The sequence below is a fragment of the Asterias amurensis genome, chromosome 5, assembly GCF_032118995.1.
Source record: "Asterias amurensis chromosome 5, ASM3211899v1".
Taxonomy (NCBI): domain Eukaryota; kingdom Metazoa; phylum Echinodermata; class Asteroidea; order Forcipulatida; family Asteriidae; genus Asterias; species Asterias amurensis.
The window spans coordinates 5160191-5183004 of record NC_092652.1 but is presented as its reverse complement, the minus strand read 5'-3'; the positions used below and the strand labels follow the sequence as shown (position 1 = coordinate 5183004).

The 22814-nt window shown below is 40.2% G+C and overlaps 2 protein-coding genes across 4 annotated transcripts in view; one reads left to right on the top strand and one right to left on the bottom strand.

The window, feature by feature from the left end:
- The window catches only part of LOC139937033 (uncharacterized), a 28883-nt gene extending 22419 nt beyond the window's left edge, over positions 1-6464 (bottom strand). Inside the window, exon 1 of one of the 2 annotated variants that reach the window (XM_071931986.1) lies at positions 6378-6464. The gene's annotated coding sequence lies outside the window, so the exon portion shown is untranslated. Of the gene's footprint in view, positions 1-4154; positions 4454-6377 lie in introns of those variants that run through there. The other variant, XM_071931987.1, reaches the window with a different exon arrangement.
- Positions 6465-19969: 13505 nt separating this feature from the next.
- The window catches only part of LOC139937035 (glutamate decarboxylase 1-like), a 44507-nt gene continuing 41662 nt past the window's right edge, over positions 19970-22814 (top strand). For both annotated transcript variants that reach the window (XM_071931996.1, XM_071931995.1), the window contains exon 1: positions 19970-20714. In XM_071931996.1, coding sequence (XP_071788097.1) covers positions 20420-20714 — 295 coding nt within the window. In that variant the 5' untranslated portion in view covers positions 19970-20419. The remainder of the gene's footprint in view (positions 20715-22814) is intronic.

Genomic DNA, 22814 nt, shown 5'->3' with positions numbered 1-22814 from the left:
TGCGATGCCGGTGAGCTGTCTTTCAAACTTGGCATCAAATTCCCAAGGGCATCTATGGATTATTGTGTAGCACTATTGAATACATGTAATTTGACCGGCTTGGGGATGAATGCGTAGTACAATTGATAACTCAGATTATATCTTTTTAAGCAAATTTAAATCAATGTCCAGTTTCTTACTCAAAAGATCAGGCCCTGTAATTTTATATACAGTGTACATGTAAGCTTCTTAGCTTCTTAACAGAAGCTTTATGCACAAAACAGTGATAAATGTTTACCCGCCAAATTGAGTTTTGGAGATCAAATTGTTTTGTAAATCATTTCTGAAAAAAACTTTTTAAAAAGCGAAAGACGAGGAGAAATTTAAATCAATGTCCAATTTCTTACTCAAAAGATCAGGCCCTGTAATTTCATAAAGCTTAATCTTAGCTTCTTGTGATAAGCACAAAACTGTGATAAATGATTACCAGTTTAAACATGTTAAAGGTTACCCGCCGAATTGAGTTTTGGACTTGCGAGTTCAAATTGTTTTGTATAAATCATTTTTGAAAAAAACTTTTTAAAAAGCGAAAGTAGATTTCAAGGGAAGTTATCAATATGACCATACAATCAATGAAAATGGAACTTTGTGCAAATCTGGAAACAGTTAATGTATATTTTCACTCTAACAAATGTTGTGCAAACCCTTTAATATTCATGTTAATGTTAAGGATTGTCCGATTTGAGCCGAGACAGGTCCGTCATGAATCATTGGTTTTGTATGACACGCTCACAACTTCTCGCGCACTCCGGTAATGTAGTTGGCAATTAATGCCAGGCGCAGGCAATTATGCGGATGATTTCAACGCATCTTAAAAAATGCCAGAGTTTGTGATGCAGAGAGAAAACAAATCTGCATTGATACTGTCAGGAAGAGATTAATTGTTTAAGGTTGACATATGTACGTACACCAAGTAAAGTTGTTTAGATCAGTTTTGGCAGTAAATTTGGGGGCAAGGTCACAGGAACTACATTTAGTGCAAATACAGAATACTAAATCTTAGTAATATCCAAAAGGAAAATGATTCACACTTAAAATTTCATACAAATTAAATATTTATTTAAGGGAGAGTTTTAAATAATAAATACTGTAGACAGTAGAGGATGTTTTCACTTTTTTGTGCACATTTTAATAATATAATAATATAAATAATCTAGTTCTTTTTGTCACACATTTTAAAATATTAATGGGCAGTACATAATCCTGTTATCTTTCTCAGGTCCCTGGGGAGTGTGTGCACAGCCCCGGGCTGCCAATATAGTACTCAGAAGGCTTTTCAAACACAAATCAGCCCCTACCCTCGCAGGGATCCATATGGGTCGACAAAATCAATTATAGTGAAGTGTCTTGCTAAAGGACACAAGTGTCATGACCAGAATTCGAACCCAAACCCCGATGACTTAACCACCAGAACTTGAGATTGATGCTCTGAACTGCTGGACAGTTAAACATTACATAGTACAGTGTACATCTTTCAAGGACAGGATAAAAAAGGGGTGTACAGTGAAGCATTTAGCTCATACATGTACGTTAGTAATATGTAGGCTCTCTACATTAATAATCCAGTTAGTGAATCACGGTACTGTAATGGAATATCATTACAGGTTAAATAATCTAGCTGTGTAGTGTGTAATGCAGAAACTTTCCATATAATATGCACTTAAGGGTTTGGTTCTAGTTAGTGACTACAATGTACGTACGTGTACATGAGCAAGATAACAGGTTCTAATTTCATGGCTCTGCTTACCGCAAGCAAAGAATCAGCGTTTCCTAACTAAAGCAGGGAATTCTGGTTACGTCAAGCATGTTTCACAGTTAAGCGGGGAATTTTGGCTTAGCTGCACTTGTGTACTCCACATTACTCGGCATTCTAGGCATACACAGCTACATGTAGCACAGAAAACTGGCGATGCAGGGCATTGTAAGCGGAGAATAGTGATGGTAAGCGCAGAATTCGGCGGATAAGCAGAGCCATGAAACTGGCCCTGAAGTGAACAAAGGTTCACCCAATCCTGAAGGTTGCGTGTACATTATGTGCATCATGCATTAATGGGTGGATTGGGGTGGGAGGGGGTCAGGGCAAGGAGGGGGGTCAGGGCTAGGAGGGGGGCGGGGGAGGAGGGTTGTTCAATATACAATGTAATTTAAAGCATGCTTTACAAGAGCAACTGCAGGATACAGATTTCCAGGTGTACTGGGCAACACCTCAGGATACCCATGTATGAATTAAACCTAATGGACACTACGGATATACAGATCAAATCGGAACAGTATCGCAGGTCAGTACAGTTCAACCATTCCAATCTAATCAAAAATATGATCAACTAAAATTTTGCAAATTAAGGCAACTTCCTCCGTGGAAGCCATTTTGTTTGTCCTCTGGGGTTCTCCACTGATCAAGATCAATCACACTGTGCCTGTACACTTCAGTGAGTTTATGATTCAACAATTAATTTCTTTATTTTTTTCAAATATTATTTATGAGTCCATAATTTTTTGAAATTGATTGATAATATCACAAAAAGTGTTTAACTTTTAAAACTCTCCAGCGACAAGCGTGTTTAGAGTTTGAACTTGAAATTAAGTGTAGACTTCCTGCACTTATAATTCTAGTCATCATTTCCAACAGGTATCCTACAGGATCCTGTACTGAATCCGAATATCTCACACAAGGTCAACAAGACTGACTTGAAGTAACCTTACAGGAACTGGACACTATTGGTACATTGTAATTACTCAAAACATTTATAACCATAAAACCTTACTTGGTAACGAGTAATGGAGAGCTGTTGATAGTATAAAACATTATGAGAAACAGCTCCCTCTGAAGTAATGTAGGTTTTGAGAAAGAAGTAATTTCTCACTAAAATATTTGAATTCGTCTTCGAACCCTCAGAATTAGATTTTGAGGTCTCGAAATCAAGCATCCGATAGCACACAACTTGTGCAACAAGAACGTTTTTCTTCCATTATTCTCTCGCAACTTTGATGACCAATTGAGCTAAAATTTTCATTATTTTAAGCATTTTGAGATACAGTACACCACCACTAGTGTCCAGTGTCTTTAAAGGCCCATGTTGTCACACGAGGCAATTTACAGGCAACCAGTTCCAGGCGATCTCCAAGAAGAAAAGGTATTCACATTTGAACGTTAACGATACTTTTCTTTGGGATGCTGCTTTCTTAAGTGCTACCAAAGTGATGCTGTACAAACACACATGTAGCATGCACTGCAGTTGACTGCTTCCAAGTTGCCTGGAAAAGTTGTCCTGTGTGCCCCGACACATCACCTGACGGCGAACATAGTTTCTTCCATCATGTCCATTTGTGTAATTTTTGTTAAGCTGCAATATTTATAACACACTGCTGGCAGTAGGACAAAATCTGCCAATGAGAAAATTTGAGTTAGGGCCTACATGTACATGTCTAGCACACCAATCTTTCCTCAGACTCAGGGAGATGTGTATTTTTTTTCTTGGAAGAATGCAATGTCAGCATTCTCAACGCAGCAATTCCACAAACTTAGCCTGGCTTGAACACCCGTCTATATTAAATGTACATACTTGAAATCTGCATAAAGCAAACTCACAATGTTATGTATGGCATGTACATACATGTATATGTTGGCCCGCTAACACTTTGCAAGCAAAATTCAACAAAATCACTTGGCTGCAGCACTTTCGGCTACACAGGTCAAAATGGAACAATATTCCCCTCCAAAAGTGCAAGTCAACTTAAACAGCCAATAAAGGATGATCTCAAGGGGGGAGGTATTACAGTTTTCTAATAGCAGTCCATCCAGGAAAAATAAAAAATATAACGAGTCTCTTACCTCACGTTAAAACATGGTAAAAATGGTTTTTAGTCAGAACTCAGAACGCTCCAAGCCAAATTTCTGAAAAACGTGGGGTCAGACAAACCCGCAGAACAAAGGAATCGTGACAGGTTTGTTATTTTATACAGAAGTTGTGATACACGAAGTGTGGGCCTTGGATAATACTGTTTACCGAAAGTGTCCAATGGCTTTAATCATAGAACTTCCAAACTTAACGTTAAAAGTGTGACATATGTAAAAGCAAAACACATGTAAAGGTGAATGAAATCATGAAACTTACAAATTCAACAAAGAGCTTCTACATAGGTTCCTCTCAACAACGATACATGGTGAGTCACTTTGTTGTGTTCTCGCCTCGTGGAATAAAAAACACACAACCGTCTTCAAAGACTCTGCTCTCCAGCTGGCGACCAAAACTACTAATGAACGAGTGGACTTGATTTCCAGCTACATTTTGTGTACAATTACGAAGCCCGGTCTGGGAAAGAGGAAGTTATTTATCCGGCGCTGTAAGATCTAAGACAGTACAAATGGCTGGAGTAACCACCCACCAGGAAAAGGATAATCAACGCTGCCTGCTTGACGGGACGCTTGCCTTTTGGGGCTTGGAGGGAGGAAGAGGGGAGGGAGCAGAGGGGAGGGGTTTGGCACACAGGCCTTAAACTTCATGCAGTCCACATTTGGTACCCTGTCTGATCCTTGGTGTTCGGTGCACTGTTCAAATACCAACCTTCTCAAAGTATACTTCCAAAGATCATAAGTAAGTCTTTTTACATTATATTTTGAAAGATTTCAAAGAGGAAATATATTTTTCAATCAGCTAATTATAGAGGTTGTATAGGAGTCCTAATTGATTAAATTTTAGAGGGTTGAGGCAGCGGGGATGTACAGGTGCATACGTGAATGTAAGATACATTGAGCATAAAAATAAAAAAAAGTTCCCCAAGGTATTGTTGGGTTCTTTCGAATATTGGTAGAATGGCCCTTGGCGAAAGTAGCCACGCCCAGAAAATCAGGGCAGTTCCTGGCCTAAAGTTCACAACCACCATGGAGCGACACCCTATGTGTACGATGACACCCTTGTGCACTGCCCTTGTGATCTTGTCCTTGTACAGTGTATCTGTGCTAAGTGATACGTTGAGCACACTGTGCTTAACCGGGTCTTAAACTTGACAGCTATCTGCGATGAAGTTTCACCGATCTTAAGGAAGACACAAATTACAAGTGGATTTTGCTGGATTTAGAAGACTTTCCTCTGTTAATGCGGACTTACAATATTTTTAAACTTTACTAAGCTGAGGCTAAATAAATTCACTTTCTAATTGATTACATGTATCTCAAGTCTGCCAGCCTGAAAATTGAACTGAGGAATCTCGACCGTTTTTCAAAATGACAGTCAGGGGGACCTGTGAATTGCGGGCGAGTTTGATCTGCTAAAACAAACACTGGAATACTGGGGCTTAAAGACACTGGACACTATTGGTAGTTTGTCAAAGACCAGTCTTCTCACTCGGTGTATCTCAACATTTATGCATAAAATAACAAACCTTTGAAAATTTAGCTAAATTGGTCATCGATCTCGATGATGCAATATAATAATGAAAGAAAAAAACACCCTTGTGAATAAGCTTGAGTACTTTCCGTGAACTACATTTACGAAGCACATGTGCGTAAAAATACACAAGCTTAATTCACATAAAACAGCCGTTGATTTGTATTCGCACCCAACCCACAGCTCGGCAGGCCGATGACGTCATATTCTAAGATGGCTGCGCCGTGCACGAATCGATGAAATTAGAGTCGGCGAAAGGTAGCAAAGTTATTGTTAAAAATTCCTTTTAAAAATTTTATTTGTTTCACTTTTCAATACACACAAAGCAAGCTAAGAGTTAGGTGTACACATTCAGCCGGTTTATACTGACGGGTGGCTCGTAGATAAGCCACCAGAATTTTTTATTTCTTAAAATCTTAGCTGCATAAGGAAATGGTGTGGATGTGTGGCTAAGGATTCAGCTACATGTATCCTTGGCCACACAAGTGGGGCTATTAGTGACTATGCTATTGACGGTAATTATTTAAAATAATTAGCATAAAAAATAAAACCCTTGTTAATAATGTGTAACTATTAATGGGGAGAGGTTGATGATACTGATAGTATAAAAATTAAAGTAAAACATTGGGAGAAACGACTCCCTCTGATCTGAATCTGATTCTGAAGTGACAATTACCAATAGTGTCCAGTGTCCAGTGTCCGGTCAGTGTCTTTAACTCAAAATTAAAAATGAAGTAGGCCCTAGGCTTGGCGTAGTACTGTAGGTGGTACTGGTACTACCAGTCACTGCCAGTGGTGGTAGGCAGGCCTAACTAATTGTAATTGAACTTCCCCTTGTCCGGAAACTGGACAATAATTTACACAAAACGAAAAAAGGAACGAAAACCGCATGAAATGAACCCACACAATTTACCAACACTTTGATGATAACAGATACGGCACATAACTTACTCTGTAAACCTCGGCGAACCTGCATGTTCAGCGTTTTCTTGATTTCCATGGGACAAAGTGACACTCGGTCTGCTGACAACAGCTGACGCGGTGTGTGTATGTGCTTACACTCGACTCCCTAGTTTTTTTTTTTTTTTTTTTCTTTTTATGGAGTGTAAATTCTGGGAGTTTAGAACAGCGCCCTCTACTGAATGATAAACACGTGAAACCACAAGAAGTGGGGAATAATGGGCCAGATAAATAAAAACTAGCAATTACTTATCAAGTTAAAGGTTCAGCATTAGCAAGAAGACTGAAAAGTAAAAGATCAGGCATGAACATTTTGCTCGCTGGATTACCTTTCACTTATAGATATATAAATAAAAACGACAGTTTACTAACATACTGTAGCGATTACTTGTATTTTTACAAGCTACTGCATGAGAAGCTTGAGATTTGACTTAAACAACAGTGTTGCATATTTTTTATATGGCTCGGTATCGCGTCAGTATTTAAGGGTTATTTTTCCCTTGGCCTAATGATCCAACTATAAATGTTACTTATAAATTTGTTGTGTACTTTAATTGCTCTAAAAGAACCAATCTCTGGAGCTCTGGCGTGGAGAGGCTGGCTGTTTCCTCTTAGCCACTGCTGCCATCAAAAACTTGACTAAGTGGAAACTACCCCACCTGCATTTCAGTTAATCGATATTGATCTGCGAGTCCATGCCTCTATTGTTATACTCCTGAATATCTCGCTATTGTGCTTTTCTCCGACCACTTACTAATCCGTTCAAGTAATAGGTGTTCTTCCAGTAAAAGGTTATTTATAGAGATTTGAGCAAATTCTCAGGCCTGATCTTAAACTTATCGACATTTTGTTAATGCTGTCCTTTATACGGCCCAGTATTTTGTGAAACTATCAGGTAATAGTAAAATGTCGGTTTTATTTACATCTCAATTAGAAGAGTCCCTCAAGCATTGATTTTACCTACTAGTTCGACCAATTACTAGCAATATTAAGGCATACTTTTATTTATAAGGATTTAAGCAAAAGACTAGTAAAAGGAAATGCTAGTTTTTATTTATCTGGCCCAATGACTCTGGAAAAAACATTTTTTTTCTAATAACAGGATGAACTACATATCATAGCAGGATTTGAACCAGAGACCTCCGGGTTATGGTGCCGGAGCTATACAAACTGCTATCTAGGCCTATGGTGGTCTCCCGAATTATTTTGTCAATATCTTTGTACAGGAGATGCTAGTAAGAATCCATACCTTTGGAGGCCTATGGAATCAAGTTTACGATACAACTCAACCTGACCTGATGGGAAGCGGCAGCCAAGGAATCACCTTTATAAACACTACATACAAAACAAAAAACAAAAATTATAAACCCGATCACAATCTAAAAAAAAAAAAAAGATCCTGCAAAAAACATTGATGAACCTCGCATTATGATTATGTAAGCAATGAAACTTCCCGCAATACCTTGACATATTATTTGCCAACAACCAACACTGACTGACTAGACCAGTATTAATTCAACTGACATCTGTCTGACTGCCTGTCGTGTCTGGGACTACGGACCGCTCAGCTGAAAGACTACGGGTGAAACTGCTGACCTGACCGAATGAGAATGATTGAACTAACCGATTGACCGACCAGTGAACCAACAGAAGGAAGACCTGACAGACTGACAACCAAACGAAAAAACTGCTGACCGACTACTTCGGCCAACTGATTTGACCCATGACCTGACCGATGCTAACCTAACTGACTGAGATGACTTACAAAATTGACCCGACCCCAAACTGCATCATAGCTGCACTATGCATAAAAAATATTATGTGATGTTTGTTTTGTTTACGTGCAAATCTTGTTATGAAGTGATTTGAGGTCAATTTTTTCGCAGGGAATTCTGTCCGCAAGAGATTCGGTCCCCCCATCCCAATGTGAACATGGACTGAGGACGATGATTCAAAAGAGGGCGCTACCAGCAAAAGTTTGTACACAGTTTTCCATTATGGGGAACCGAATCTCCGTCGGGTGGACGGAATCTCCTGCCACACCGGTGTGGCTCGAGATTCTGTCTCCGTACGGCGAACTGTGTATACAAACTTCTTCTATAGCGCCCTCTTTTGAACCAACCACCTGAAGCCCATGATTTCCCGTTTGGGGGGGGGGGGGGGTAGAGAGTCTCCAGATTTTCCTAGACCGCGGCCGGCCGCTCATGACTTGTATATTTGGCGTACTGCGAGCCTCAAAGTGTCACGTCAGATGTTCAGGCTAAGAGGAGGGGGGGGGGGGGGGGGGGGGGACTTGCCTTACATTTTTTTTTTTCAAGGCATAACCCCATCGTTGTAACAAAAACTTCAACATAATATTTATCGTTTCAACATATACAAATCCAAATGGTCTTCCTGTTTTTATTTCATAATGGTAAGGCCCCGATTATTTAAACTCGATCTTAAAGACAATGGACACTATTGATAAGTATTGTCAAAGACCAGTCTTCTCACTTGGTGTCTCAACATAATAATGCACAAAATAACAAACCTGTGAAAATTTGAGCCCAATTGGTCTTCGAAGATAATATTGAAAGAAAAAAACACCCTTAGCACACGAAGTTGTGTGCTTTCAGATGCTTGATTTCTAATTCTGAGGTCTCGAATTAAAATTCGTGTAAAATTACTTCTTTTTCGAAAACTATGTTACTTCAGAGGGAGCCGTTTCTCACAAGGTTTAAAACTATCAACATCTCCCCATTACTCGTTACCAAGAGGTTTTATGCTAATAATTATTTTGAGTTATTTACCAATAGTGTCCACTGCCTTTAATAAGCACAACAATATTGCTCAGCAGGAAATGGTTACCATCTGAGCTTTTCTCTATTTTTGCTCACCAGTGCCAAATTTCACAGAGCTGCTTACAGAGCAGAATATTGCTAAACAATTCCCCGCTTAGCAGAAACAAGCAGGATACCAGCCATCACGATTTGTCTATGTGACCTGGTATTTTGAATGGTAACCTTATAGTCTGGTAAGCATTGTTGTTGTGCTTAGATACTTCTTGTGCTTAAGCAGCTCTATTAAATTAGGCCCTGATAAATCCGTTAATCAAATTGGTCTGTTGATATCAGGTCCTTAATAATTGATTTGAATGTGATTTAGATAATAATTATATTATGTAAGGTCTGCGTCCTTGGTCATCTCGATTTGTGATCTCATCAAAATAGAAAGCCTGTAATTTTTGAAACTACCATTTTTCACCCAAAACCATGCATAATGACAGCATTTTGCTTCATTATCAATTCCAAATGGGTCACCTTGACATTACAACAATTGCCTGTGACTGTCCCCGACGCTACGTCACAGTGACGTCAGAGGATAGGACAATTTGACGAGCTATGTTTTTTAGGGGCCATGGCAGGGAGGTAGGGGACTTTAATCAGATCGAATTAGAATTTCATTCCTGTAATTCAATAATGCATCACCCAATAATTTATATCCGTAGACGCAATCAGTAAGAAAGTGATTGCATTTCAGTTTTTTAGACCCCCCCCCCGGATAATTATGCAAGCGTTTGATAATTGAATTCCAATTCGCTCGGAAATGCCTTTTGAAAAAAAATCAGATCTGTACTTCAAACACACGTTTATTTTAACACGCGTATCAAATAATGTTCAGGCAAATAAATGGAGTCAGTACATTATTGAGGTAGCAGCTTCCTTTCTCTGCTTCACGGGGCAGTCTCCCGGACGCAATTTTTTTTCTCAAGAATTGCAATCCTTGTTTTTTCCGACTTTCTTTAGTTTTCAAATATTTTGTTGTCAGATAATGCTTTTACTTTCGGTGGTCATATTTGAGTGAGTAAACGGTTTGCGGTTTATAAGAAGTAACTGTTTATAAATCTCTTTGTCATTGTTTCCGTCTGGACTACTGTGATCTATACGCCACTCCAGCAGTGGTTATTACGTCATTATTTCCGTGGCGAGTGGCTGACTCATGCGTTATTTCTGTGAATGCTTGACTCATGTGAGTTTTACATCATTGTCTCCGTGAGTGTCCGACTCATCTGATTCTTACGTTTTCCCCAAAGTATGCGACTCGTGCGACTCGTTCGTCATTCTTTCCGTCAGTGCGTGCCACATGTAATTCTTATGTAGTTTTTTTCTGTTGGTGCCTGACTCATGTGACGCTTACTACATTATTTCCGGCACAAGTGCCCGACTATTTCAATTCGTACGCCATTATTTTCGTCATTGTGAGATTTCTGACACTATCACTTTATCATTTCCTTCAGCAATGTTATTGCTTCGCCATTGTTTTCGTCAGTGCGTGCCACATGTGATTCTACGCAATTATTTCCGTCAGTGCGTGCCTCGTGTGCCTATGACGTCATTCTTTCCGTCAGTGCGTGCCTCACGTGCCAATGACGTAATTCGTTTCGTCGGAGTGCCTCCTGTTTTGTTTACATCATTTTTTACTGTCAGTGCGTACCTTATATAATTCGTACGTCATTATTCCGTCAGAGCGTGCCTCATCGTCTTATGACGTTATTCTTTCCGTCAGAGCGTGCCTCGTGTTCTTATGACGTCATTATTTCCGTCAGAGCATACCTCATGTGATGTTACGTTATTGTTTCCGTTACCTGCCTGACTCATCTGTCTCTAGATTGGAAACTCTTTAAGGCCAAGCATGCTCCGATGAGGCTGGCGTTCACGATGCTGATCAGCAAGGTCCTTGGCGAAGGCATTGTGTTTAATTTCAAAATGAAGATGAGACTCATTCCAATCATGGAGTTACAAGGACGAAACAGAACTAATGGGAATTTTGTTTTAACTTGTGTCACTAAAATGATATAATTTCCCCCCGAAAGTATGGTTTCACTTCAGCGACTACAACGACGACGACGACGGCATTTAATTCAAAGACTGGAAAAAACATATCAAATTAAAAAGCCACCCACTTAAAATCACCTTTAATGGCACTGGTCATATCACCTCTGATTATTGTCAAAGACCAAGGATATTATTCTCACTTTGTGTTTCCAAATAATAATATGCATATAGAATAACAAATCTGTGAACATTTGAACTCAAATGGTCATCAAAGTTGCAAGAGAATGAAAGAAAAACACCCATGTTGCACACAATGTGTCCGCTTTAAGATGCCTAATAAAAGGCTTTTAATAATGTTTTAGTTTTATATTATCAGCAGCTCCCCATTGCTCATTTTAACGAAGTAAGTTTCTATTCTAACAATTGTTTTGAATAATAACCAATAGTGTCCAGTGCCTTTAAAGAAACGTCATTAAAAGAAAAGCCCCAAAATATACACAGTCAAAACACAAATCAGCTAAAACCTTTAGAGGCATTAATAGTACACACGCCGAGCTATTCATAAACAAGGTCTACATAGATTAATCAATAGTGACAGCAGATTAGAGCCCAATTGTATAGCGCTGCTTAGCGGCCGATTTTGTGCTTACTGTGCGATTTCCATAGCGCTGCTAACCAAAAACACACGAAAAGGCATGCTTACCTCCCGGTGCTTACCTCACGAAAATAAATAACGTCACAATGCAAATCCAAGGTAAACGCGCAATATGGCCGCCCAGTTTTTCTGCTAGCCCGCTTGTCTACCTTAGACAAATTTTCTGCTAAACTTGTTTGCTTACCGTTAAGCAGCGCTTTGAAATTGGGTCCAGGATTCAACCTCGCCTTGGGAAGAAATCCGCATTAATCAGTTCTCAAGAACAGGAATATTATAATAAGAAGGAGAAAAAGAAAGAGAAATGGGAGAGACAAGTTGAAGACGAAGAGGAAGAAGAGAAAGGAATTCATCGTCTTAAAGGCACTGGACACCTTTGGTAATTATCCATACATAAACTAACGAACCTGTGAAAATTTGAACTCAATTGTTCGTCGAAGTTGCAAGAGAATAATGGACGAAAAAAACACCCTTGTCGCGCAAGTCGTGTGCTTCGAAATCAATTAAAATATTTTAGTGAGCAATTGCTTCTTTCAGAGTGAGCTGTTTTTCACAATGTTTAATACCATCAACAGCTCTCGATAAGTTTTCTGTTAACAATTATTTTGAGCATATAAATGACTTGGTGTTCGAGCAACGGAGAGCTGTTGATAAAACATTGTGAAAAACGACTCCCTCTAAAGTAATGTAGGTTTTGAGAAAGAGGTAATTTCTAACTATACAATATTTGAATCTGAGAAAAAACTTCGAGCCTGAGGGTGTTTTCCTGTCATTATATTAAATGTCTTGCAACTTCGACTGCTAATTCAGCCCAAATTGTTAAAGATTTGTTATTAATTTATGTATAATATTGGGTTTACACACCAAGTGAGAACACTGGTCTTTGGCATTATTACCAAACACGTCCTGTGCCTTTCTTGGGCACCTACAAGCCGACACTTGTGCAGCAAATGTGTTTTCGTTCATTCTTTTCTCGCAACTTCAAATTACAATATTGAGCCAATTTGTTCACAGATTTGTTGTTTGATGCATTATGTTGGGATACATCAAGTGAGAATACTGGTCTTTGACATATTAGCAATCATGTCTAGTGCCTTTAAGGCTTCATTTATAAAACGCAGCCTTGCTGGATTAACCAAATCGTCTCTCGCAATTATCCTTCAAAACATCATCTATTTTCCCCTCTCTCCGGTCGTCTACGACCGCGCCGGAATAATCGAATTCGTGGGTGCAGGTGCTCCGATCGTCCCATCAATCTGCTCTGCGTCGCTCCGCTAAGCACTCGCTACTCGTTGTTTGATCAGGTGCAATTAAAAATCTCATCGCAAATTCAATAATTCGAAGGGGGTAGTAGTACATCAGCGTTAAATGATAAGGATCAACAGACTTATCTATCTCTGTTTCTCTCTCTCTCTCTCGAGTAAAAAAAACAGAATAATGAATGAAGAAAACAAAAAGGAGTGGGTGTAACGGGACGGAAGCCGGGGCGGCGGGAAACAGAATCCCTGGGTTGGTTTTGTTTTTGGTTTTTACCAAGGCTCAATTTCATAGAGCTGCTTAAAGGAACACGTTGCCTTGGATCGGACGAGTTGGTCTATAAAAAGCGTTTTGTAACCGTTGAAAAAAAAATGCATATGGTTGGAAAGATGTTAAAAGTAGAATACAGTGATTCACACAAATTTGCCTGAAATTGCGCGGTTTTCCTTTTACTTTGCGAACTTACACGGTCGGCCATTTATGGGAGTCAAACATGAAGCAGAAATGAGCAGGATACCAGTCACAAATTGTACATGTGACATGGTTGTTTGGTTGTTTCGTGAAAAACCGTAAATCTTGATTATCGTTTACTTCTTGCATTATTTTAGTTGTCAATCTTTGCCCCGCTCAAATCATTAGTTCACTTAGAACTTAAAGGGTTTTCAGCTTGAAAATAATTGTGCCAACTGTGTCTTCAATAATTTGATTAAGAGATTAATTAAGTTATAATTACCGCTGATAATAGGCTCTGTGCTATTTGGAAGAACAGAAATCAACGCACCATAAATCATCTTAATTATATAGGTTTCTAATCACATCCATTAAAGGAACACGTTGACTTTGGGTTTTGCTCTGTTGGGCGTTTTGGGGCTATAAAAAGGGTTTGGTGTAAAATCAACACGGTCGGAAAGATGTTTAAAAAGTAGAAAATAATGATCCATACAAAATTGCCTCCGCTCCGCCATTAATGGGAGTCAAGATTTTGACTCCCATAAATGGCCGCCAAATTCCACTAGTCTTATTTCCAGTCGCGGCTGTTGAGTGACATAATGTGCTGCCGGTATGCGTTTCCCCGCCTTCTGCAAACATTAATTACTACAGAGTTTTGAAAGTGCCATCCGACGGATTGAAATCCTAAAACAGGATTACCTCGAAGTTCAATGTTTCTAATTATGCTTTATGTTATCAATAGCTACTGCAGGCTTCTAACCATGTTTTCGTTGCCATCATTAATTAGGGAATAACAGTGCGAGTACCCGGTCTTCACTGCGTGGTAATGACCGGGTTGGTGGCTGGCGCTGTTAACGGACCGAGCCGGAGGCGAGGTCCGTTAACAGCGCCAGCCACCAACCAAGGTCATCACCACGCAGTGAAGACCGGGTACGAACACTGTTATTCCCATTAATAAATACCTTTTTTAGCGAATTAAACGGCTAAAATTGTCCAAATGTTGTAACTTTTCTCTCGGCGGCACTTCCAGACAGGTTCAGGGGCCATATTCGAGCTTTTGATGGTTCCCATCTCTTTCGTGCGTTAATCACATTACTGATCTTTGAGACCAGTGACTCTTTGAAATAATGATCTGTTCAGCGCCTTCACTGGGGTCAAAGGAGGCAAATGATTGGACGATAGCTGTTCCTTGTGCATTAAAACGCGCGCACGAGCTCGGCGTCGTCAGTTTATACGCGCGCACATGTTATACGAGCGCACTCAATTGATACATTTTCAGCGCGCGTACGCGAAGTGCGCGAAGTTGCGATGAAACTAACAGGGATATAAATAAGCGTGCGATACAGTGCAACGCGCAAGGTTTACACAATGTATGCTGATTTAGTGGCCACTTATTCGCTATTTTCCAAAGCCGGTCTTTATACCACCGTTAACACTCCCCACACGTGACCGGGTTTTGACCAATCAGAGACTTGAAACCGTCCAAGGTATTTATTAATATAAGTTAATTAGTTATTACCAAACGTACGTATACCCTTTCTTGGAAGATATCGAAGGCAACAAACAATTACATTAATGTTTGATAAGTAACATAATACCAACTCTAAATGGGAGGGATTTCAATGTTAATTCGAAGGATTATACTCCAATGCAGATTTGAATTTTAATTGCTTAGGATACATTTTTAATTGTTAAAGTAATTTGGTCCCTAATAACAATCCTTTGGACTATTACTTTTAAATCTTTTTTAATAGATATTAAATTTGCATCGGGGATAAAGAATATTAATTTTGTTTTTTTACCCATACACCGATGTGTGTTAGCACTGTATACTCGGTACTTTCCCGAGTCCTGTGAAAAAAAATATCACAGGCATGGAATACTCGGGTGGGATTCTAGGGCAAGGTCTTACCAACCAGACTACCGAGGTTGCCCGGTAGCTAGAGGCAGTTCGAACCCTATGTTTTGGCAGCGGGTACCGCAACGATATAATAGATGTTAAATCCCTCTCATTTTGAGTACACAGTCTTTACAAATAGTGTTGAGTACCAGGGACAACCAACTAAGGCTGAAAGTTTCAGTCTACTTTTTCAAGGCACTGGACACCTTTTGTAACTGTCCAAGACCAGTATTCTCACTTGCTGTATCTGAGCATTTGCATACAATATAACAAATCTTTGAAGATATGGACTCAATTCGTCGTCGAAGTTGCAAAAAGATAATGAAAGAATGAAAAAAAAAACACCACTGTTGCACAATAATTTGTGTGCTTCCAGATGCCTAAAAATGCTTTAGGCCTGAAGTATTTTTTATTTTGAGTGAGAAATTACCGTACGTTACTTCAGAGGGAGCCGTTTCTTTCAGTGTTTTATACTATCAACAGCTCTCCATTGCTTGTTGCCAAGTAAGTTTTTTTTATGCTAAAAATTATTTTGAGTAATAATTACCAAAAGTGTCCACTGCCTTTAAGTTAAATCTAATATGGACGTTTGTGTTTCGTGTTGTACAACAAGTACCCAAACCCTTTAAGGAGGACGGAAAACACAAAATGATGCGGTTGTGTTTGAAGAAAGAGACAAGGCGCGAAGGCTTAAGACGCCTTTCTCGCTTCGCTGATCGAATCTAAATCACTGTGCAGATCGATGCTTGGCCAGAGAGAGAGCCCTGGCCGCATCTGTGTGACAAATTTGCACCGAGAAAAAAAAATCGATTGTGACGTGTCAATTAACGGGTTTAGAAAACTCTCTTCTCAGGGGGAAGGGGAGTGAACTCCGGATGCACGGGGGGGGGGGGGGGCAAGGAGGGGAGTGGGATAGGGGAGAGGGGATGGGGAAGGGGAGGGGGAAGCTCAAGGAGGAATGCGGAGTGAACCCCAGATGCGAACAGGAGGGAGGAGGGGAGGAAGGGGAGTGGGTTGTAAAAGAGGAGGTTAGAATTAGGTAACGTCATGGAGGAATGCGACGGTGACAACGACGACGACGGCAGACGACAACGGTGACGATGACGACCTAAGACCGTGACTGACATTTAGGCATGCCTATTTTCGGGCAACTCTGTGGTCCGAACCCCCGTGCCCCCAACGACTGACACAGTAGTTGAACCGATCATTTCAATTACAAAAACAATGGAGGAAAACGGCAACGGTGATGTGTATGGCAGTAAATATTGTTTGAGGGCAATGGCTCAAAGATGATAATTACCAAGACCACCATGAAGACACAGACGAAACGTCGAGTACTCTCACTCAGCTGGTACCACCACCACCTCACATCAAGAGTATATCATTAGAGTGCACCTGCAAGGAGCCGTGGAGAAAATGTGAGGCAATTCATTCAGTGATATGATTTCATTAATGCACAGCTGTTTTGCAGGTTCGGCAAGTTCATTTGATAGTCCGGATCTTTTATTCAATCGTCCTCACATTGTGTCGCTCGTCGGCCCTCTACTCACCGTCCCGTTAGGGCCCGTCTCAATTGCGAAACGAGGCGGTACAAACTAGATGAACGGGGTGTTGCATAATGAGCCGAGGATACTTGTGAAGCCCCCACCCCCACCCCCCCCCCCCAAAAAAAAAAAACAACAACAACAAAACAACAAAAAAGTAAAATGAAAAAAGTCAATGGACCCGTTTGGTAATTGTCAAAGAAGACAGCGGTGGATTTCACACCGAGTGCAGGCTATAGTCTCATCTCGAGTTAGGACAAGTTACTCGTGTCAAGTGTCGAGTTTTAATTATCCGCAAATTTCGCATGTTTCCATTCTTCCATTCTTTCCTACTTTTTTGATATGCCTACTATGTTTGGGAGGGTTTCAAGAGCAATTGCATGCACTTTTGATGTGGCAGTATTCTACAAGGCCTTCTATCAGGGCATTCGCATTCATGTGGAAAAAGGCAAACACACGGCCAATTTTAGTTAAAGGCAGTGGACACTATTGGTAATTACTCAAAACATTTATTAGCATAAAACCTTACTTGGTAACGAGTAATAGGGAGAGGTTGGTAGTATAAAACATTGTGGGAAACGGCTCCATCTGATGTGCCATAGTTTTCGAGAAAGGAGTAATTTTCCATGAATTTGATTTTCAAGACCTCAGATTTAGAACTTGAGGTCTCGAAATCAACCATCTAAACGCACACAACTTCGTGTGGCAAGGGTGTTTTTTTTCTTTTCATTATTATCTCGCAAGTTCGATGACCGATTGAGCTCAAATTTTTATTTACAGGTTTGTTATTTTATGTATATGTTGAGATACACCTACCGTGAAGGCTAGTCTTCCAGTTACCAATAGTGTCCACTGCCTTTAATGCAAACTATACACCGATGTGTGTTAGCACTGTAAGCTCAGTACTTTCCGAGCTCTGTGAACACAAATCACAGTTTTTTTTTAACTGGGTGTGATTCGAGCCCAATACTAGAGCAGTGTCATATGATCAACTTATTGGTAGATACTTGCGCTAAATAACACTCCGGTTTTATTCTTGTAAACTTATTCACAATCCAGGTGCAGTGCGGTGTGTGTTTGATTGATGATACCTCACGCCACAGCTAAAACTATCAATCTATGCTCTGAAATGGGGCTAGGTACACTATATCAAGACTCGAAAGTTTCAGTGCCTGGCCTAGATGATTAAGCTGTTAGTCTGTAACCATTTGGGTTTTAAGCCGAGCAAGATCCAACAGCGCTAGTCACAAGTAGGATTTGAAACTTCGCATGGTGGAAATACGATATAGAAAGGTTTGCGGTAACACCATGTAATGACTATCTCTAATGAGTTGGGCTGGTTCTGAAAAGAACCGTTGGTTTCAACTCGACGTTTCGATCAGTATGCTCTGATCGTCTTCTGGAGAAAGCTGGACTCTGATGCTGCATGCTGCTTAAGTACTAAGGAGGCGGATTCACAATATGAACATTTTGTGACACTGGAACATTCATGTTATTCCAAAGTTTGAATCAACATTAAGAAAAATAACAATAACAGCGACATCGACAACGACAACGTCAACGACAGCGACAGCGACAACGAAAATGACAGCGACAATGACATCAATATATAGTTTCCAAAAGTGACATGAATGGACGACAAATTGAGAAAAACAAACCTTTCCAGTACCCCTCTAACCCCCCCCCCCCCCCCCCGAAAGAAAAAAATCGCTAGGCGACCATCACAACATGTTTCGACTATAAAAACTGGATGAAACTGATGCAGGTTGACCTTGCTTGATAATCCTTATTCATATTGCGTTCCTTTTGAAATAATAAATCAAGAAGTATTATATTGCAACAAAATGCGTTCACAAACATAAAAATTATTGTTAGCGATTATTATTTATTTGTACTGTAGCAAGGTGTCAAAACACCGTGATGGAATGGTTGACAATCGTTCCGGAGCGCGTGGACCCACCAAACCCAAACCATATCCGCCGTATTTTTGTTTGCGTTTCCGGCCGGCCTCGGAAGAAGGCAATCGATTGGACTTAAGACAACAACAGCGTCTTCTCTCCTACTCAGACCGTAGTGCTAGTATCAACCCTTTCTCCCAATCAGTCTTGCTCCTGCATCTGTTTAAACATTCGCTTCAACTCGTTTTTAAAGGCACTGGACACGTTTGGTAATAAATGTCAAAGACTAAGCTAATTTTCGTACCTAGCTGTGGTAGACAAATTTTGTAAGGTGCATGCGTATTTCACAGCTTAGCAGAACAAAAATAGGTGGCCATATTGCTCATTCACCATGGATTTGGGTTGTGACGTCATTTATATTCGTGCAGCAGTAAGCACCGCAAGGTTAGCACGCCTTTACGTGTGCTTACGGTTAGCAGCGCTATGAATGGAAATCGCACAGTAAGCACAACATCGGCCGCTAAGCAGATCTGCGAAATCGGGGCCAGTGTTCTCGCTTAAAAAAATTCATAGAGTAACAAACAGTGAAAATTTAGGCTAAATTGGTCATCGAAGTTGCAAGAAAGAAAAAAACCCTTGTTGCACAAATTTGTGAGCTTTCAGATGCCTTATAAAAGCCCTCATCACCCCTTATCATTTGAGTGGAAAACTACCTCTTTCACAAAAACTACGTTACTATCAGAGGGAGCCGTTTCTCACAATGTTGTATACTATAACAGCTCAATAATTTGTATTGGGCAGTATGAATGCTAACAATGCTAACAATTATTTTGAGTAATTATCAATAGTGTCCGTTGCCTTTAAGCTTCACGGCCGGCGCTCATGTCTGACCAATCACCGACCTCCTTTAGTAATACGTCACATGTTTCAATTACGGGCCTGGAAGAGTTTGGGTCAGGACGTGTTTCACAGCAGAGCGGTTGGCTGATGATGGCATGCTTGCTGGTACCACAGATGGAGTGAAGTGGAAAACCGTAAGCTGTGTCGCTGTGTCATTGTAGAGTTGGTCGTCAGCTGATTACGAGTGCTTAATGTTTGGCGCGTCCAGGACAACTTTTGCTAAAAAAAAAACCACAATCGTCTCTACTTTTCTCAAAACAACAAACGTCTCTGCTTTTTTGATGATTTGCAGTGGTTAGTCAAGATTGGATCAAACTAATCAGATGGTATCGGAACTTGTGTTTATTGTTTGAAATAATGGTCTCAGCTTCAAGACTCGAACTGTAAAACCACACTGTATGTCCGCACTTACGATTTGGGGGAGCAACTATGCTGGACGAACTTTTCCAAGTGATGTCATTGGAACTCGAACGATTTAGTACTCAACTGGTATGACAGTTTTGTTTTATGGTGCAAGGTTTTATTTGTCTCAATCGAACCTCCTGTATTTGCAACTCACATTTCTAACTCCAGTCACAAGACTACATCTTGCAAGGATAACAACAACCCCAAAACAATATGCTTAGCGATTCCAATTTCATCGAGACGGTTTCGGAAGAAGTGGAGCTGCTCCAATCAGAAAACTGCGGTAATCAGGAGAACGAACCCAACCCCAACAATGACAATAACCCGAACCAAGTGGCTAAGAAGAATGCCACCTCCAATGTAGCGGTACCGAAGAGGCGTCTAGTTGGCGACCGGCCGCGGCTGGTCGATCGTACCGTCAGTGAGGGCCAACTCCTGGTACCGAAGAAGAGCATCGCACTCCAAGATGAGGAAGATCGCCCGGACTTTTATGAATTCCGCGCCAAAGGTTGGTTATGAAGTTGTTTTTCTGTTTTTCGTTGTTTTCATCCGTTGCCTTTATTGTAATTCCATTAGATATAGGTTTTTGAATGACTGATATATGAATATAAAAAAACTCTCTAAAGCATTTAACCTTTGTTTTGATCACTTGTCCAACATTGTTTGCTGACGTTTTTCTAACCATCACATTTTCATCCTTGCCCTTTTAGTGTATACAGATAACAATTTTAAAGGGATATGTTGCCTTGGAATTGGGCGAGTTGGGTCTACAAAAAAAGCATTTGAAACTATTTGTAAACAAAGATATTTTTACACAATGAGGTAGCCTTAATTGAAAAACGAGTAATTGACTTAAAGTCAAATACATACAAGTTGCCTGTTCACTTTTTTGTAAAGTAATGATTTATAAATTGTTGAAATTACAGCACCACATAAAATTGAAACAAAATTTTCTGAAATCAGATAAAGCGCTCTACCCAGCTTTTTATCAGACCAACATAGGCCTATATAGCTACTTGTTAGAAATATGTCTTACGGTGTGTGTTCTTAAATGCAGTGGACACTATTGGTAATTACTCAACATAATTATTACCATAAAATCATACTTGGTGACGAGTAATGGGGAGTAGGTGATGGTATAAAACATTATGAGAAACGGCTCCCTCTGAAGTGACATAGTTTTCGAGAAAGAAGTAATTTTCCACGAATTTGATTTCGAAACCTCAGATTTAGAATTTGAGGTCTCTAAATCAACCAAACGTACACAGGTTCGTGTGACAAGGTTTTTTTCTTCTTTCATTATTATCTCGCAGCTTCGACGACCAATTGAGCTCAAATTTTCAGGTTATTTGCTATAACAACGGATACCAATTATCGTCCTTGTTTGTCAGGACAAAGAGTTGAACAGCAGGTTCATTGTTGGAAGTCTGTATGTGATTGCAATTTCAGTGACATTCAAATTGAGGACTTATAACAAAAAAGACAATAGGTCAGGGAGTTTAACGGGGGTTCACGATTGCAGGTCATTATACTTGGGTATGTGTGTGTAGTATGGGGGGGGGGGAGGGTTGAGAGACGTATTCAACACATACATGGCCTCCCGTTCACGTAGCAAAAACCTTTATGACAACTCGGTTGAATAAATTGACACCCCACAGTACGAAAATCGTCGCCCTATGTCAGGTTTATTCTACCCTTGAAGAGCGTGCTTCGCAAGGCCTCGCCTGCTATAATTCCTGCCTCATCTGCTCGACGAAACAGAGTCATCGGGGGGCCGTGACCCGTACATTTGGCTCGTTGGTCAGTCTCTGCTTGAAATAATTCCCAGAGACCGGTGCAACTCAATCTATAATATATCTCTGGCCTATATTACTTCGTAAATGATCCCAATTTGAGAACTAGACATGCGGTGTTTGTCTACCAAACACTAAGAGCTGTTCCTCGTGTATTGCTTCGATTTAGTGCTTCAAAGATTATAGTTGGTCCGCTTTCAAGATATAGTAGTGTGGTATTTGCCCAAAGAGTCTACAACTGGAAAAAAAGGTTTGAAAATCGGAATGTGTAGTTCTTAAGTTAAGGCCCCACTTCCGGTTGACCCAGGAGTTAAGGTCAACATGGCGTCACGATTATCCAAGGAGTCTCCCAGCAAACATATATGTATTGGCCCGATACTGCCAATTACATTTGCACATTGGCAAATAATCGGCCTGGTACAGATGCCATAACTCACCACGTACAGTCCCAACTACGTTCATTTCGATGCTGGCACTTCTGTATTGGGCCATTATGTCACTATTGGCCCAGAATTGGCCCGTATCCGGTCACATATGACCCACTGCTAGAAAAAGGTTGACCCAATACTTCTTGCACATTGGCAGTGGACACTATTGGTAATCACTCAAAATAATTATTAGCATAAAACCTTACTTGGTGACGAGTAATTGGGAGAGGTTGATGGTATAAAACATTTTTAGAAACGGCTCCCTCTGAAGTAACATAGTTTTCGAGAAAGAAGTTATTTTCCACGAATTTGATTTCAAGACCTCAGATTTAGAATTTGAGGTCTCGAAATCAACCATCTAAACGCACACAACTTCGTGTGACAAGG